This window comes from Macadamia integrifolia, chromosome 6, assembly GCF_013358625.1.
Source record: "Macadamia integrifolia cultivar HAES 741 chromosome 6, SCU_Mint_v3, whole genome shotgun sequence".
Taxonomy (NCBI): Eukaryota; Viridiplantae; Streptophyta; class Magnoliopsida; order Proteales; family Proteaceae; genus Macadamia; species Macadamia integrifolia.
The window spans coordinates 36,737,581-36,757,418 of record NC_056562.1 but is presented as its reverse complement, the minus strand read 5'-3'; the positions used below and the strand labels follow the sequence as shown (position 1 = coordinate 36,757,418).

Genomic DNA, 19,838 nt, shown 5'->3' with positions numbered 1-19,838 from the left:
GGAGGGGAAGGAAACTATATATTCCTCGTCTTCACAAATTTTATTATATTTTTTATTTATTTATTTTGGGTGTGTGTTGGTTGGTTATGTTGAGAGTCTTGAGACATAGTGAAAACTAATGGAAGATAGTTTTCTCTCCTCTTGGCATGTTGGTGGGGCAACTCCATAGTTTTATTAATGGATTCTGCAGTCACATTTAAGCCTCCTCCATTAGGATGCAGTTAATTTTCTTCATACAACTAGATCTTAAAGAACATGCATAAGTCCCAGGATAGCACATGTTGTCCATGGGAATAATGAAAAAAAATACTTTTACCACAAAACAATAAAACAATTGTACTCTTTTGACTGTTGCACTTTAGTAGAAAGCATAGCACAAAAGGCACTAAGCTAGCCCAAGCAGAACTTAGGGTTCGGTCTTGGAGATCAGATTCTTATTCGTTCTAAGTGAACCTGAACTCGCCTGGATGGCTGGATCCATTTAGTTTGGGCAGAAAAGTAATTGTTCAAGCATGTTATAAACCATGTTCTTGAGGGGTGGATCACCATGTCAACTCAGATCAGCACTGGTCAATCCCTATATGATTCAATCACTACAGCTGATCAGATCGGATCTAGATCTCTAAATCCAGAGCCCAAGCACAATTGCCCTTGGTTTGTGGGCCACCCTAGAGCCACGTTGTAGCAAATGTGACAGTTGCATTGATATGATGTCTCCTAAACTGGACACATGTTAAATTGACGGTCTAACTCGGCCGTGTAGCCTGCCTTGTATTATTGAACAAACTACAAACCATACCAAGTTTGTGATGCACCAAAATAGAGCTTCAAAATTGGTTGAAAAGTTGCTGAACTAGCAAGGTAGCTTATGGTCAAAGCAAATACAAGGGGGAAAACCCAATATTAAGCAGCCCACATGGTTGAGTTGGAACACCAAACTTGGCAGGTGGACATCTAAGGGAGCACCCTATCAATCCAAATTGGTCAAATCATCCTTCCATGTGATCTAAAGACCATAGCCACCTAGGCAAAAGCCCTTTTTCTACCCATTTGCCACATATATTTAGGATACAAAATCTTTTAACACTTAATTTAGATACGCAGTACCTATCTAAAAATTTAAAAATTAAAAAATTAAAAAATTAGATAAGCATGACAAGTCCACAGGCCCATTGACCATTGTTGCGGAGTCGCACGGCATCCCATGGAAATCGATGGTGGCCTGAGAGATGCGGACTTCTTAGGGGAAGTTGGAGTCAGATTCATCATAAACAATTCTTAAGAGGTTTCCTAGTTTGGGCTAACGAACGCGATGAAGGTTACTCTTCTTATCTGGCGCCATCTAACAAATTTCAGGCAGAGCCGGATCCAATGTAATCAATATAGACAACTCGAATCTCAGACAGCTGAGCTGTTCTAAAAGCAAAATTTTCCCAAAAGACGAGACCTGTCACCAACTCAGCAATTATATATTCCAAAATGAGATTTTTTTCTTTTTTTGGGGGGTGGGGTTGGGAAAGAAAATTAAAATGAGAGACTGACACACACACACAGAGATAGGAACTTGAGCTAAAAAGACTGAGCTTAGAACCTCGAAATTGAAAATCTAAATCATCAAAATGGAGTGTTCTGCTAGCAATTTTAAGAAAAACAAAAAGAAAGGAGATGTAATGACCGCTAAAAGGGAGAAAAGATGGGATGAAGATCCACCTGAGCCTTTATGTACTTTTTCTGATCCGCGATTTCGCTTCAGGAATCAGGACTGAACACAACCTTGAATACGAATTTCAGCCTGACCATGAACAGAAAAAACGAAGAACCAAATTAATAACTCAAAGAGATGAAAGGAGAGGTGTAAATTCAAGTCGAAGATTAAATTTGTTCATTAGAACTTCATCCAGCGACCTGAACACCTCAACAAAATTTAAAGAGGACATAAAATAAATAAAAAATGATTCATGAAGAGGAAAAAAAATGAAAACGCAAATTTCTGTCAAAGAGGCCGAAGAGAGATTTATGGATCCAAATTTAAGAAAACTATTCAGTAACGACGCTCTGAATACATTTTCTTTCAGAGACTTCATCTATTCTATCCAAAATTTCCCGAAGACACAGGGAAGGGGGAAAAACGAAGAACAACAGTTAAAAATCCGAGACACACAAGTGTGCTCCAGCAACTTTCATACGAGAACTCCGACAAATTAACCAAAAATCCGGAAAAATATGAAAAGAAAAATACAGAATCCAAGAGTACCCGCAAATTCGACCGTATAATCTTCAAATTCGTCGCCGAAAATTGATGCGAGCTTCGTGAAAATTCGAAGACGATTGGAAAATCCTTCGATTGAGGAGGCGGTAAATAAGAAATGGATATCGGAGGCTGATGACAAGGAGTCAAGAATGACAGAAATATAAACGAAAATCCTGGAGGCTGCTGAGAAAAAAGGTGTTAGGGAGAAGAAAATTGATAAATAGAAATAAGAAAAAATCGTTTTTTGGTTTCCTATGTTAGAGGATGAAAGTTACTGGTAACGCATTAATAGCTTTTAATTTCAGAGAATGGAATCTTTGGGTGCATCTGGTTATGGTTTAAAAAATTAACCTTGTACTTCGAATAAAATTACTCTCGTTGCCACCACTTTACTTGTTCCAAGAAGGCCAGGTGGCAAAGAACCGTGGCCACATTGACCAGTCACCAGAGGAACTGGAGAGGTGAATTTTGTTATGACGTCAACTTGTCAAGACTCAAAACCTTTGGTTGTCTCTGGGTGGACTGGCTGGAGAGCGGACAGTGGAGACTGGAGAGTGGCCACTGGAGAAAGTTTAACCCAAACGAAATTATTTCTTTGTTTTTGGTTTTTTATAATGGAGGGGCAGGTGAGAATCGTGAGATGAGAGATGACGGCTGGTTCCTTTCCCGCGCTCTATCTTTGTCTTTTGCCCCGAGAGATCTCAAGACTCCAGAAGGTTAATAGTTGGAGGAATCACAGCCGTACAGCTGGGAATCCATACCTCTAGTTTCATAAGGGGGATGGGTCCCATTTCACGCGTGGAACTCACGTCCTAATTAACCGTTGTTTTGAAAGTGGGCTCGGTTTAGTGGTGTCAATCAATCGGTTGAATCGGTTAATAGCGGTTTACTTGTTTTCGGTTTCAGTCAAATTCGTTTAAATCTTTACCGAGTTGTTATAAGGTTTGGTTCATATAAGTTGGAATCAGGGCTCAGAAGGGCAAAGGGGTCTTTTTCAAAAAGGGAGGAGTGAGTATAACATATGCTGAGCACCCCCGCGGCATGTCAAGTCTTTTTTCCTACAATAATGTCTATAATACTAGTTGTAGTCACACATGTTCCCAAGGATATATTCAACATGTGTGTTAAAACAAAAGTGAATATTTGATTGAATCATACTTCAAATCTGACACATGGGCAACTTAGACCATGTCCTCTCCATTCAATAGTCGAAATGAACATTTCATCGATTGTGGTAGAATAGATGTTTTATCATATTAGAAAAGATAAAAGATCTTTGTGATAATAATAGTTTTCCTAATCGAAGCTGACACAAGAATAATCCATAAGGTTGAACCGGGCAATCCAACGGTTCGACTAACATATATATATATATATATATTGGTAAACAATAATTCATTCATATAGAAGACATGAGTTTATCAAAAAAAAAGCTTAAATTGTTTATCAAAACAATAAAACAAGAAACCAATAAGTGGAATATGGCAAATCCGTTATACATGGGTTGGTTAGAGTATTTCACACAGATGATTTGAAAGATCGATGTGATATCATTGGATACATACATGATTGTGTAGTGACCATTAGTTAAAGTTTTATAGCGAAAAAAGAATTGATTGTTTATCCTAGCATTTAATGGAACATTCCCTATATATCTATATTTTAACCATTTTTGATCCAATGATATACCTTGCTGTGTAATAATTTTGGGTTTCAACTCATCCTTGGAATAAGGGTGACGTGGATATCATAGTCATAAATTTTTAGATGGAAAATTTATCGCGCCACCCCCTAGAGAATGCCATAATTATAAGACCATCCCCTTTGTTTCACCAAATTATATTCAAACCCTCTACAGTCAGTCACTATTAAGGAATATACTTTATTTGCTGATGTTAACAACTATATTTTATTTTAAATACCAAAATGCCTTTACTAAATGTGAAGTACCTAAAATGCCCATGTAATAAGTACCACCCCAAATGGATATTTACGGTACCTTTCTCCTGAACGATGACCGAATATCACAGTGGCAGCAGCATCATTGATGTTGACTACCGGATTTTTTTTATCCTTCTCTGTTTCTCTTCCATCTCTGATTGATCGTAACGATTGTTGCGTTTCATTTATTCGTTATTAATAATTGGTTGAACAATCCCTTTGCCAACTGTAATATAATGATCATTTGTTGGGTGTATCCTCCTCTCTCTGTGTTTAGGGCAATGTTTTAGCATTATCTGAACGAGTTTCAACACAATTGGGAGGGACAGAGAGCGATTTCAGAGAGAAAATTGAAAGGAAAGGTGGGAAGATCGAGAGAGGATTTCGGAATCACTAAATCTGAGATCGGTGAAAGCGGAGAGAGGTTTTAGGAGAATAATATGCCGAAGGGATTTCCTTACTAGAAAAGAGAGAGAGAGTGAGAGTGAGGATTTCGGTAGAGAAATTCTCGCAGAGAAGAAGCAACCCTACACTAATCCATAGGAATTTTCTTAGAGAGAGGATAGGAAGGAATTAGGAGGATTCGCAAGGGACTGCAGAGGACGATCGGTTTAAGGTTTGTTTTCGAAAGTCGCTCACTCTTCTGAAGGTAATTTCTCCTAACTCGATTCCTTTATTTCTGCATGTTGAAATCCATAGCAGCTTTGAATCTTTTTTCTCTCCAATTCATGACAATAAAGTTTGTTAGATGATTTTATTGGCCTCTTTATTCTCTTTCTTCTGGTCAAACAATTTCCATTCATCCCTATTTATCTGCGAAACAAATAGAGCCAGGGGTGAGGGAAATCAAATGATTGGAATTGCAATCGATCGAGACTGATGCTGATTTTGGTCGATTCAGATCAAGATATATAGGGGTTTTGTTGGATTCAAATTGATACAGTTGTTGGATCGGAGTTGGACTGACGTACATGATAGAGAGACGATCGATCGCCAGGAAAATAGTGAAGAGGAGATCCAGCGAGAAGCAACGGAGCAATGCGATTTTAAACGCACACTATCTCCGACTTTCAGAAGATGAGAGAGAGAGAGAGAGAGAGAGAGAGAGAGAGAGAGAGAGAGAGAGAGAGAGAGAGAGAGAGAGAGAGAGAGAGAGAGGTTTGGATTAATAAATTTATGTGTTTTTATCTGCATAATACCTAATTTGGTTTAGATTAACAAAAAAATAAAAAAATAAAAGAAAATAAAAGAAAAGTATAATGGTTAAAACATGAGTTTTTTAATGGTAATGGTATAATAGTCATTTTAACTTGACACTTAACAGTGATTGACGGTAGTGGGTATGAGTATAATTTGGTGAAATAGATGGGGTGGTCTTATAATTGTTGCATTCTTCAGGGGTGGCACAGTGAATTTCCTTTTTTAGATCCAAATAACATGTCACATGTAAATCACAAAAAAAAAAAAGGATTATGTATTAAAATAAGCGCTTTTTTATATATTTAATTTTTGTTCGGAATATATTTGTGAAAATAATAATAATAATATATATATATATATATATATATTCATATTATAGAAGAAATATTTAAGTTGTATTTGGGACACATTCTCAGATAAATTATTGATTTAGAACTTATTCTACAAACTGATTCTTTCCTGTTTTCTTGGTTTATAATGAGTTATAGATGATTCACTCCTTAACTATGAAACTAAATTGAATCAATCAGAAAATTTGGTGAACAAATATTTATTACAATCCAATCATAAGATTTGTATATTTAATGTAAATGATTCACTTCTAATGCTCCATTCACAAATTACATAACCTTTAACTATGGAACTAAATTTAATCAATTATTAATTAATTAATTTATTTATTTGAGTAATTGATCCATTACTAAATTAAGAGAACAAATATTTGTTTTAGTTCAGTACCCATGGTTGTGAGTGGGAACCAACAACTAAATAGAGGGCACATGACACCTCACTACTTAGAAACGTTGACCTATAATAACAAAAAAATAAAATTTTAAAACCTATATGACACCATTTTTCTTGAAGATAAAATCCATGTATATTAAAGTGAATATTAAGAACCTCAACTACTAGTTAGCCTCAGCTTTTTGCATAGAAATATCATTATAATATTATTTCTCTTTTAAAATATACCATATATTTATATATCTCTATGACCTTGTATCTTCTTTTATCTATATATAATCTTTATTGTGTCAAAGATAGTTTTTCAAATATAATTCACATATTGGATACGACATTTTTTTTAGAAGAAAAATTCAAACATGCCCTCACTCTATAGGAGATTAGCATGCTTGTGATTTTTCTCACTTTTAAAGGGTTATATGGAGGATTTGACCATTGGATGCTTAGAAAATGAGTGGAATGTCATGTATTTAATGTAACATCAAGATTCAATATAGCCTCTCATATGTAGGCATATCCTCTTGTATATATCTACGCATCTAATTGTAGTCCTATGATAGTCCTTCAAATTTTCCACTTCAAATTTACTTAAAATTTAAGTGACAAAGGACCATAAGATCTACCCATATGTATTCTGCCCTCAACGGCCACATGACAATTGTTGGAGGGTTTGCTATTCTACATCTAGGTGAGGTTGTGCCAAGGTCCACTCCCATTTTTCTAGTATTTCATCTAACATTTGACATGATTTAAAAGATTAATAGTAGATGCATTGATTTAATTTTAGAAATTAATTAAAAATTTGAAACTAAGTATGCTCATCAATTTCTATTATCAAATTTATTTTTTCAGTTCCACTCACCCACCCATTTTGTTTTCTTAATTGGCCCATGATTTATTTTCTTTGAAGTTTTTCCTTCTTAGTTTTTGCACTAAAGTTACTTCTGATTGTAATGGAAATCAAAGGGAAAGGAAGCAACAAAGTTTCAAATCTAGGAAAGATATTTTGTATTTAGTACTTAACATGATTGTATAAACTACTTAAATTTCTTACAATATTTAGTAATGATGTTTTTATGATATAATCCAATTGAAGTATTTTACTCTCAAAACTCAAGGGATGTGGATGCAAAGCAAAATAAATTTAATAGCCAAATATGGAATGATTTGAATTAAGTAATACAATCATATGTGGTAATGATTATACGAATTTCTTTTTCAGGTATGAAATTTTCACCTCATTTCCCTTTAATTCCTTTTGCAATCGCTCGAAACCTAAATTTTAGATGAAATTATGGAACATCATTCTATTTAATTCATGAGGCTCACACAAATTTTACAACAAATCTATTTTTCAATAGTTTACCTAAATAACTAATCGAGTCAACTTTTACGAAAAAAAAAGAACCTATTGAAAATTCAACACTTTTTTTTTTTATGGAAGACATTGAATAGTCAACATCATGTTCTAATATGAATGAAAAATAATTTCCAATTCCTCTTATAACTACTAGATTATTGTTTCATATGATCCTTGGTTATTCTATCAGCGATTATAATTATTTACAAGCATTTCCTTAGGGCTCTAGATATATAACATATTTTCTAAAAAAAGAAAAAAAAATGTATAGCATCCTTGCTATCGATCAAACTCTAATAAATTAAATACATTTTGTATATAAAAAGTCACTACTTGGTTATCAACCTTAGTTAATGATTTTTCTTTTCAATTTTTGAAAGTACGACCACATCAAATATAAGGGTGAAAATTTCAACCTCTCCAAAATATTTGAAATAGATACGGTAAAAGTTCTTCTACTTGGCAGAGCAGAGATGGTCAGGAGTAATCAAGGGTCATAATATCCCCATTATTGTTCGTAGTACCCAAAATACCGTTGCCTTTATGATCTAGTGAATTGCCTTTTTGTTCTGCTGACTAAAGAGCTTCCTCTTTAAAATATAATAATACAATTAGTTTGTAATTTGTAGGGCTTAATTAAATTCTATTTGCATAAAGCTCAAGGAATAGTAGATGTATCTTAGCTAAGTCACCTAATTTCACTGGGAGGTATGCCGTAGCATCCCCTATTTTAAATTTCCACTATCAATTTTAACTCAAAGAATCCCCGATAGAAGAAAGTGTTTCCTTAGAGTAAGGATGTGAATTTGTAATCGAAACCTTTTATTGAAATCGAATCGATTCATTTACATCGAAATCGTAAAACCGTTTAGTAAATGGTGCGCTTATGGTTTCAAGTTTCATGCCGATTAGCTAAACGGGTCAGGTCGATTTTAACCGTGAAATCCGTTGATTTCAAACCGAATTGAAACCGTTTAAACTGAACTATTTAAAACCGTTTAAACCAATCGATTAATCTATATAACAATTAAATAAAGCAAGGGCAATAATCCGTATAACAATTAACAATTAAATTAAGTGTCAATCATGTTTTGGTATGATTTATTGCAATTCAGTTCAAGTTTAAGCTTTAGATCATGAACTTGTAACCCATATATGTTACTATTTGTTATCACATATGAGGTGTTTTGATTGAACCACTTGTCATTTTAATATTTTATACTATAGAAGTATAGATTTGGATGTTGTATGATATTAATTATATATATTTGAGAATGACCATGCAAATAAATAACACTAGATTATCAAATTAAGACATACCATCGTTAATATAGAATCCCTTATTTGTGGTTGCCAATTATTTTTGGATAAGCTTAGGATCTTTGGCTTAGAGATGGTTGTAAGTTATAACAAATCGATTGTGAATCGTTTTACAAACCATATGGAATAAACCGAAACCGTTTAAAACCGTGAAACCAACACCATTTAGAAATCGTGAAAACCGAAACCATTTACTAAACGGTCACGGTTTTAGAAAGTGGAATTGTTTAGTAAATGGTGCGGTTATGATTTTAGTCAAATAAATATAAATCGAACCGATCTGCATTGTTTAAATCGAAACCGCGACTAACTCCATTACCTTAGAGGCCTTCACTTCTGCTACTAGCTAGCTAGCTCTGTGGCCTACCCCATTTACACTCTAGTGGCTCCATACACCCTTGCTCTTCTCGATGTGTTGAAATCAAGTGGATAAATATTGTAAAAAATTATAATCAATTGATTCATATTATTAAAAAGAGACAATAGTAACTCACAACCAATCGACTTAAGCGATGACGAATTAAGGACATTTTCACCCCTAGGCTATTAACCCCATTGGTCTTTATATGTAATCCTGGTGAAACCTTTTTGCTATTTTTCAAGGGGAAGTTTTCCTGATGGTGCGGTGAAGGAAGTCAATGACCGTATAACCATCAATGGTATTACTTGTTTGGAAAATCTCTGTGGGACCGTGTTTTTGCATCCACAGTACACCGTTCGATCAAATATCAAGGAATGAACGGGTCAGATCAAATGAAAGGCATATCTACTCAACAGTACCTCCACCACCTTCATGCATGGGACGTGTTTTCCATTTTGGAATATATGTCATATCACCAGTCTTAGTACTGGCGTGGTTCCTTTTGTTCTTCCTCTTTTAAAATCCACATTCACTGTTAGATGATTGACCGTTCGTCTTCTCTGTCTCCAAGCAAGTCCATCTATCTGAGTATACAATCCATGAGAGTTGAAGTTCTTCTCTGGTTTTCTTCTCTCGGTCGTTGAATTTTACTGAGCAAACTGTGTAACGAAGTTCGTAAGTAATGTATCCCTTCTCGTATCTTCTGTGCTTTTCATTCCCTTTTGCTGGTGTAATCCAACACCAAGTGTTCGTTTTTGTATCTATTTGGTTTTGATTAGTCTGTGAAGAAAAAAGTTTTGGGGTTAGGTTAGGGTATACTTGTTAAACTCTCTCTCTCGCTTTGATTTTTCTAGTTAAGCTTTAATTTGTTTCCGCTTTTGTTGAATTTCTGAGTGGGAATTTCCCCTGAAATGGTGGAAACTAGGGTTTTTGAATCTGGAAATTCGATGGAGATGTTGAATACGCGGAGGAAGGCGAAAGACTGCAGCATTCCGGAAATGATTTCGTTTTTGCAGACGGCTTATAGACCGATGGATTTTGAGGAGGTGGAGAGGAAGTTGATGTTGCGAGAACAGAGGTTGAAGATTGATAAGGAAGCTTTGGAGGACAAGGTGAAACATGCAATGAAACGTGAGGTTGAACTAGAAGAAGAGTTGAAGGATTGTCGAACTAGGTGTAGAGAGTTGGAAGAGACGAGGAGAAATGTGGACGAAAGAAACAGGGCCTTGTCTATCGAGCTTGAGAGAGTGAAGAAAGAGAGGATCTCTCTTGGAGAAAAACTAGGCGGGTTGGAATTTGATAAATATGCCATTGAAGATGAGCTTAAGAAATACAAGAGATTGTACGATCAGCTCAAAGAGAAGTTCATTTGTCTCCAAGAAGATTACAAAATTGTATGCGAAAGAGGGAAGACGACACGAGAAAGGAACTCTACTTTGTCGGAAGAGCTTAAGAAGATGGAGGACGATACAAGAGAGAAGTATGTTCAGCTGAAGGTTGAGAATAGGAATTTGGAATGTGGAAAAAAGAGAGCTGAGAATGAGATTGAGACTTGGAAGAATATGCTTGTGGAGTCAGAGTCTCGAGTCCTTAATTTGGAAGAAGATACTTTGGTCTTGAAGCTAGAAGCAGAGCCCAGAGGTTTATTGAACGTCATTTCTCATGAAGACAAAGAGAAGAAGGGAGCAAGTTTTGCAACGAACATTCAAGAAGAAGCAAATAGTGCAAGTGACGGTGCCTGTTACAAAAGGTTGAATTGTGATGCAGGAAGCAACATGCCTGTGGATATGGGGTCATCTTGCCCTTCACCAGACGAAGGAAGCATAAATGTGCAGGTCACAGGTGTTATATAATTCACTTCTTGTACTTATCTCTTTACATTAGAAGTACAATTAGTCTCTTCTGTTGATTTTCCTTACACATTGAATGGTCTTCAGCTTTATTAGCCTTATTTAATAGTACTTACAGTCATAGTAGGGGTAACACTAACAGTTGATAGTGGTGTTGTTTTTTCATGATGGTTAATATTAGGGATCTTGTACACCAGGGTTAATTTGTTGTGTGCTTACAAGTGATCTCTACTTGAACTCATGGTGTTCAATCTAAAATTGTTGGCCACCCATTCAACAAACCTTGTTTAATGTGTCTCCTAGCTTGAAAAACCAGACAATCGGATGGTGATAACAATCCAATCAATTTCTCTCTCTATCCTACCTCCGGATAAATTATGGTCAATATGAATCCCTCAATCAGATGATATGAAATCCTATGATTTTCTTTAGCGCTTGGGCAAGAAAATTTTCTATATGGGTCATGCTGATCGGACAGCCGGACCCATTTTGGGCAGGGATATCTTATTTGGGCTCATTATTTAGACCTAATACTGTAGAACTCAAAGTGTATTTTTTACATAATTTAAAGCAGAAGCAGGAGAGGGTGGAGAGCCCAGAGATGACATTTTACTGGGGTGAGTGCTGAAGCTGGTGGCTTTTTTGTCATATGATCATTAATTCATTATTTCCTAAACTTCGGTGACGTGCTATTTCATAAGTTGAGATGATGGTTCTATTAACTACCTTAAGGAAATAAAGGATCCAGACCTTGAATAAAGGGGGAATAAGGATTGAGGGGTTTACACATATAAATAAGGCTGATATCCTTCCTTATGCAAACTTATTAGCCTTTTATCCGCTCCCAAAATAGTTCAAAAAGTTCCAAGTTTTTCTTCCCCTTACTTCTTATAAATCTGTTACATTCTTTCAAGCATCCAAAGAGTCAATTAAATAGACTACAATGAATTTGGACATATGGGGTAAAACTCATTATCTGAAGTTTATATTTAAAGCAATTGTGACACTACCAAGTATTACCATCATGCCATGCTTCTTTATTTGGAGCTTATAAATGGTGCTTGATACATATCTGCTTTAGGTCTGTTAATTTGTGGAAATTGTTTCTGGAGGTTTACCAGCTTACCTTGTGGATTTCAGTGTTCCACATTAACCTTTGAACAGACAATTTTCTGCGCAATAACGAACTTGTACAGTTTAGGAGACTTATGTGCATATTTACCTTTATGTATATTGTTATTACTTATTACTTCTGTTTATGGTTTCCCCCGATAATAGTTTAGCAGTGAGGTTAGACTGGCTTGGTTTTCAGTTTCCTTTACAGTCCATCAAGATAACCTATTTATATGGCTGTAATAACTGCCGCCACGTTTTTCTTGGATATTGTTTACATTGTACTTGACTCGTGTGAAGTTTCTACCTTGAAGCATTAAATTTTGTGGCACAATCAATTGGTTAATTTCGATCACGAATTGGACTGATAAGGAAACGGTTCAATACCTAATGGGTCATGTCATTGAGTTTGTCTTTTGAAATTTAATAGATGACCAAGTCACATGGTCCCCTATTTATTCAATGGTTAGAATTGCCAATTAGCCCTCACTGATTTGATGGCTGAAAATATACGAGAACTAGATGGTAGATTATATAGTTGAGCTGGCCCCAAAACTTGACATGTAAGACAATCCAAGGCTGTTCTATTTATCCATCAGTTGGATTGACTATGTCATCTTTTTGTGTGGCTGGGAAAAAGGTTAGTTCTGTAGATAAGCTTGCCTTACTGGGGCCTGTATAAACAACACACACACACATACACATCACTTTACAAAAATGCCACTAGATTCCGTTATGACAAGAGGACTATTTTGTATTTGTTGTCAACCCGAAGGCATCCATATCTGTTCTCATCACTTCTTATCAGGTCATTTTCATTCTAACCATCATTCTTCTAGCTCTATTACGCTCCATATAACTCCTTGTTGGTTATGCATATAATTGCTTTTATTCTACATGCCTAAACCACCTCAAGAAATTTTCTTTCAACATCCTTCATTACCCCAAGCCAGGGTTAAGGAGGACTGTTGATGCATTAGGTTGCCAGCCAGAATGTAAAAATCCTGAACATGGACCAAACACCCTTGCAGTGTTCACATTTTCTTGGTGGTAATTACACCAGGTGTATGATGATTGAGAAATTGCCAGGTGTATAATGATTAAGAAATTGGTAATTGCTTAGTGCATTTGTCATTTTTGGTGATTCTATTGTCTTAGTTTCCTAATAAAAAATGATCCCAAATGTGGATATCTTGATTGTTGATGTTTCACACATTGTATCAGTTTAAATCTGACATAATTATCGAGATCAGCTGGACTTGGTCAGTCAGGATTTACTGCCATGTAAAACCAGGAAAACCCAAGTGGTAACTGGTAATGCTGTTTGGTGATTTTAATTCCTGCTTGAAGTTTAATCTAGCATATTCACTTGCAACATGCATTCATTTTTAGCAGTAAAACTATATGGTGTTTTATTCTTATTCGGTTCTTTCCATGCATTATGGTATTACTACTGTTGTACTAATTTCACTATAAAGCAAATGTGTAACACCTTTTATGTAATTACAATTTTCCAACTATGTTTTTCTTCATCATTCTATAATTGTGTGCAGGTCCACCCTGTATTTGCATACCACATAAGCATTTGGTCAAAGTTGAGGAAGAGAAAGACAAGGTTTCTGTAAAAACTGAATTGCAAGACAGAACGCGAGTTAGAAGGCTATTTGAGTTTGAACAAGAAGGGAGCTCCGACCAAAAAATGGCTGGATCCAAACCAGCTATTGGTAGACCTATGGTTGCCATTGAGATTGACAGTGATGATGAAACTAGTGAAATGAAGATTATTTCAGTGGCTACTTCTAACATTAGGGACAAAGGAAAGACTCCTGTTTCAGTTGACAATTCCTTGAAAGGATTTTTGAAGGATGAAAAAGAAATGGCTCCTGAGAATTGCTTGAAGAGAATACATTCCAGCCAAAGAGGAGAGAAGCATAAGAGCATCTGCAATATTACTTCTAGTGATAGCGAGGGTGACAATGATGAAGATAAAATTCCAGTTCGTAAACGTAAGATGAAGAAACTTCTAGATTTAACTCATGAATCCATGGGCTTTCCTGTGAATCAGTGTTCTACGGCTTCTATTTTATATTCTGGGGATGGCAAGTTTAAAAAATCCTTTGCTCCTTCAAAGTGGCCGCTGCTTCCACTGGGGCAATGTGAAGAAAGGAAGGGTGGGTTGGAAAGGATCTCTCCAGGTCATTTGGGGAGGAATGGGAGTGACACTGACTGTCAGATAATGGTTGGCCTGGCTGCTGAAAATGCTCAAGATCATAAGAGGGGAGATGTTGGTTCAGGTACTAAAGCTGCTGATAGCTTGTATGGGTTCATGGTAGATGGATCGGATTGTTCAGGTAGGGAAGATACTTCTACTGACCGAAGGAACAGAAAAAATAAATCAGAATGGACCTTTGAAGCAGACATGCTCTCTTCCTTTCAGAAGGATCCTGAACTCTGTATGAAGGCTGTTTGTGCTCTCTATAGGCAGCAAACTTTTGAGGAAAAATCAATCAAGGGTTCATTGTATTTGAACAACCAGGGGTTTAACAAATTTGATGCAATCAGGTATGGATCAGGAAGGTTCACCTTTAATACTTCTCTACTGATAGATGTATTTAAGCTTACTATAATTTGTATCTTTAAAGTCTAGTATGAAAAAATTCTTTTTTTGCCAGTAGGCTTCTAAAAGCTCACTACCTGTCTCTTGCAACTTTTTTTGTCTTGTTAGAAATTAATAACTGAATTTTAGTTGATTTCTTAAGTCAATACATTAGTATTTAAAAAAAGAAAAAAATGGCTCTAGGCTTTTGGGTTAATTGAAATTAGACAACTGAATTTCTGTGGGTTTGGAACACAATTCTAGTGCCATCCGGAGAATCTCTTGGGTTTTACTTTGTTGGGCATCCTAATTCATTTCCAACCTATTCATGATATTCAGTTGAATAGTTGAAACAAAATGGTAGTTTTTGTTCTAAGTTTTTATTAGAGGGAATTCATTAGAGCCTAACCTACCTCATTTGTGCTGGTGGGTTCCTTCTTCATTGTCTATAATCCATAACCATCATAAAAAGAAGTTTTCGTTTCTGGTTCCTTCATATTTCTTCCTTTTCTACCCTTCTAACCTATCAAAATGACCCTTCTATTATATCCCCTAAAATCTGTATTATGTCCTTATCTTTTTATATACAAAAATGATCGATGGCCCGTCTCATTCCTATCGATTTTTACTTTCACCCGAATATATCACCGCTTCTGCCCCTTTGGTTACTCTTATATCTGTCCCCTTTCATGTGCATTTTATTGTGTTTCTCTTGTTTCTTTTTCTCTATCTAAGCTGCTCTTCGTGCAAAATACGTTCCCATTTTGTCTCTTGATTAGATGTGATTAGTGCCGTAGCCATTCAATACACAATGGGTCCATTGTTACATGGTGGGGCCACTATGTTAACAGTTGAGATGCTGCTCGTATTACATGAGCTTATAAACAAGCTTTTCCATTACATAATTTCGTAGGGTCCTTTTTTATAAAGAAATGTCATTTTTTATAAGGGAAATTTACAGCGCCACCCCCTAGAGAATGCCACTATTAGAGAGACACCCCCTGCATAATACCAAATTATGCTCGAACCCCCTACCATCAGTCTCTGTTACAAAATATAACTTAAATGCTGATATCAGCTGGTATCTTTTTTTCTAAATACCAAAATACCCTTCTAAAAAGTGAAGTACCTAATATACCCTCTCTTAACCCTCTAACTCCAAATCGAAAAAGAACTCCTTAATCCCTAAATCGATACTGTGCTCCTTCATCACCAAATCCTTTTCTCTCCGCAAAGAGCATCGGCGATTTCTCTTTGTGAAGAGCAGCAGCAACGGCTACAAACTGCGACTAGCGGCAATGGGAGGAGGAGGTCTGCGCTGCTTCTTCCCCAATTCGAGATAGGTCTTTGCTTCCTCTCTAGCTTCCCTTTTAACCCATCGATTTCCCCAGGTTAGATAACACCAGGGAGAAACTAGAGATCGATCTGGGGATTACAGGGTTTGGGGTTGGAAATTCTCAGACAAGAGATCAATTTGCCAGTACCGAAGAAGAAAGAGATTGATTTGCCTACCCATTTGGTGATAGAACAGTCCAGCGAATTCATTTGACTTGATTTTTTTTTTTCGTTTAGACTTTCACATATATATATTGATACTGCCTCTGACTGCTCTTGCAGTCTTCTCTGAGGTCCTAAGTCCCAATCCTAAGGCTCTTTCTTCTCTGGTTTAGAGTTTAGATGCTGTTTTGGCTGTTTTTTTTTTCTCAGATAAGGGAGGGTGGTGGTGGTTTCTGCCTTCACGGCTGTGTGTGCCACTGCTTCCCAGACCCCAGGTCCCCAATCCCAATTGGTGCTGTGATGTGAGTTACGGGATTACAAGTACTGTAATAGCCATCTTTGTTTTTTCTCTTTGTGGTTGGAATGGTATAAATCATAGTCAACTGCTATTTCCCCCTCCCCTTGTATCGGTGTTATTTTTTTTTTAATCTTTACACATCTTTTAAACACTAAACTGCCCTGTGATGGAAAACTAATTTTTGTGGAGTATGGTTTTTGAGCCTTCTTCTTCTTCTTCATTACGCCATGTGGGGGGTGTCATATGTTTTAGTCAAAAGGGTAAAATCATCATTTCAAATCCTCACTTAACAGAGACTGACGGTAGGGGGGCGAGCATAAGTTGGTATTATGCAAGGGGTGTCTCTCTAATAGTGGCATTCTCTAGAGGGTGGTGCTGTAAATTTCCCTTTTTATAAGGTTATGAAATGTTACCCACATTTTTTAATAACTTAATGCATGTTTTAGTATGAAATATGCCCACTGAGCAGGTATGCAATGACACTTTTAATAACCATCTTATAATGGTAAGTGTACCCAAGAACATTATCTTGAATACTCCAACATCCATCTTCTATGTATTATCATACCATCTTGCCTAAAACTAGTAATTAACAACCTTATCTTTTGATGTATAATGTCAACCTTGCTGACCGTGTCCTTAACTGGTTGATTGAAGAGAACCAGTACATCTCCATTTATCATTCAAGATTTACATAAATTATTCATTATATGATTCCTCAGCTGGCTTTCCTGTATTCATCATGTTACTGATAAAATTTGTGCCACCAATGTTTGCTTTAGGGGAACTAACTTGGCCAAGTTTCTTATGGATGGGGCCTCACGAGGGCAGCTCAAGAAGACTGTTAAGGAGCTGGAGAAGCACATGTTGGGAGGACTCGATGAATGCAGAAGGCTGGCTATCCAACACTCCAAGCATTTGTTCAAGATTTACCAGAACAAAGAGGACCCTTACTTTCCGTGATCATCTGTCCGTCAAAGCTTGGATGAAAGAGGTTGGGTACATTCTTCTGTCCCTGTTTCTCTCATGTATATGAATGCATCAGTCCTTAGGTTTCTGCTGTGGTGACGGAGCAATTCATATGGCTCCATTTTGCTGTCATTACCGACATATGGTGATTTTTGGTGTACTCTGAGCTCTGTCTAGTTGCGAGGGAAATAAAGGGTAGGAAAATGAAATTATACCAAACTTAAAAAGGAATTTTTTGTAATCTTACATGACTGTTTTCATCAGCTAAAATCATTGTAAATTTACTTACTAAATTTTACTTTCTGAAAAGATGAACAAAAATTACATCTTAAAAATTAGTAACTGACTATGATCAGAAAACCTTTTCTTTTTTAAACCAATTTCATTTTCTTTCCCTTTCCTTCCCTTTTACTTGTAACCTGATGGAGCTATAGTGGATATTCTGAAACTTATTTATATGATAATATATACAATTAGATTCAAAATTTTATCTCAACTTAATTGAGTTGTTTATATTGAAATTTTAAGTAAGGATGAACACAACGATCCATGCAAAAAGATTACCAAAAGATATAAATGGAATGTCAATAAGAAAACCCATGTATATTGATGATGTCCTCTTTCGCTTTTTTCAAACTACATGTTGTGTGGATCTGGGGATTTTGTTTAAGTGGTTTTAGACTTTTAGGTAATGCCGTAATGGCATGGAACAATCCTAAATTAAAGCCCATTGAATAAATGGGTCAGATAGTGACATTAATCCGACATTAATAGCTACGTTGTTTGACCTTTGACTCAGACACTCCACACTTGTTATGGCTGTGCTTGATCTACCGGGACCGTCGAGGACCACGTGATTCCCTACAAGTAGCAACCAGCCGCATCTACGTGGCTCTTCTCACTCCGCCGCTTTACATTTTTTGGGGCGTTTGGCTGTTCAACCTATGAAAAGACAGCTCAAAGTGAAAATTTCTGGTTGGTTCAATACCATATGGAAAACTGGTTCAACTCGGCCAAAACAAGTTGACTCCCTTATAAGATGAATGATCAATATTAAATTTCAAAACTTTAGTGTTTCAAATCAATCGATCCTAAAAAGTGGATAGGGGAACCATTTCATTTTAAATCCATAGAGATCCACATCATGGGAATTACGAATGCTCATCGGTCGGTGGAAACAGAAACCCATGAAACGTTGTCCTTTGGGAGGAGGATTACCAGAGCATAGAAAGTCCCAAATGAGGATACATCCAGCTTGGTGGGAAGTGGGAACCCAGAATTGTAAGACCGGGTCAGCCCAATGGGTTGTCAGTTTGTCAATCAGGTTCTGACAGTGCGTGGGAATTGGGATTGGGATACAAGCCCTGACTCCTGACCTAAAAGTGCGTGTTACTATTGATTGGCAGATACTGATTACCAGAACCGAACGTTCTAATAGGTGTGTCAAATGGTATCCTGAGCTGATAGGGCCGGCCCGGCCTGGCCCGATTAAACCCAACATGACTGACTGGTCAGTTAGTGAACAAAACATTGCCAGACCTAGCCGGATTATGACAAATGTCGGTAATAGTGTTTGGTTATGGCCCGATTAGCACTGTTAACCATCTTTTAAAGCTCGTTTAGTCTGATGATGGCTCATTCATTTCCCAATTAGCCAATAATTGTTAAAAGTCAGGAGTTCAATTATAAATCAATAAAATCGATTATTAAATAGAAATGTGTTCATGCCTCAATATAGATAGTCTGATTATCTTTAATCAATCGATATTGGATTGATCATATCAACATATTCCTGATGCATCAGCACCCTTGATTATTTATGAATTTTTAAAATAATTTTTATATTTTTTATTTAGAGGAGTTTCTGAAAGGTAACGTGGCCTTGTCTATATAGAGGCTAATAAAAGTATGCATAAATATCAACAAGGACAAGATTTTTACTTTTATGAGGGGTGAGATTGCCATTTCACCTCCATCGTGTCTAGTCATAGGCTCATGGTCATGGGGCCATTCTACCTTTTAGCTTCTTTTTCTCTTTTTATTTTTTTATCCATACTAGACCGTACCTAAGTGGCTGAGTTGATACCAACAAATTATAGTGACTCAGCGTATTGGCTAATAGCACATTGATACTGATACGGCTGATCCATATCCGATCCATATCAGTTTCATGCCTGATCGATCTAGGTTCCCATTCTCGTATAAGCATCTTCTGAGGTGTGTAGAAGTGTCAATCGATCGGTTCAGTTTGGTTGAATCGGTTTTGATCTAGGAATGAAGGAGATCAAAACTAATCCGTTAAGGAATTTCGGTTTTCTATCGATTTTGGTTCGATTTG

At 36.4% G+C, this 19,838-nt stretch overlaps 2 protein-coding genes across 6 annotated transcripts in view; one reads left to right on the top strand and one right to left on the bottom strand.

Annotated features, from left to right (window-relative positions):
* The window catches only part of LOC122081985 (COP1-interactive protein 1-like), a 7,740-nt gene extending 5,241 nt beyond the window's left edge, over positions 1-2,499 (bottom strand). Inside the window, exons 1-2 of the mRNA XM_042649444.1 lie at positions 2,255-2,499; positions 1,711-1,792 (exon numbers count right to left, since the gene is read on the bottom strand). The gene's annotated coding sequence lies outside the window, so the exon portion shown is untranslated. The remainder of the gene's footprint in view (positions 1-1,710; positions 1,793-2,254) is intronic.
* Positions 2,500-9,663: 7,164 nt separating this feature from the next.
* Positions 9,664-18,519, top strand: LOC122081950. 5 transcript variants are annotated; one of them, XM_042649382.1, is made up of 4 exons: positions 9,664-11,019; positions 13,694-14,702; positions 17,363-17,525; positions 18,300-18,519. In XM_042649382.1, exons 1-4 carry the CDS (start codon positions 10,089-10,091, stop codon positions 18,327-18,329), a joined length of 2,133 nt encoding a protein of 710 aa, XP_042505316.1. In that variant the 5' UTR covers positions 9,664-10,088; the 3' UTR covers positions 18,330-18,519. The 5 variants fall into 5 exon arrangements, with proteins under 5 accessions (XP_042505316.1, XP_042505320.1, XP_042505315.1 ...); XM_042649386.1 differs by lacking the exon at positions 18,300-18,519 and having other exon boundaries at positions 9,665-9,852; positions 10,103-11,019; positions 17,363-17,835; XM_042649385.1 differs by having other exon boundaries at positions 9,666-11,019; positions 17,314-17,525.
* The last annotated feature ends 1,319 nt before the right edge of the window (positions 18,520-19,838 follow it).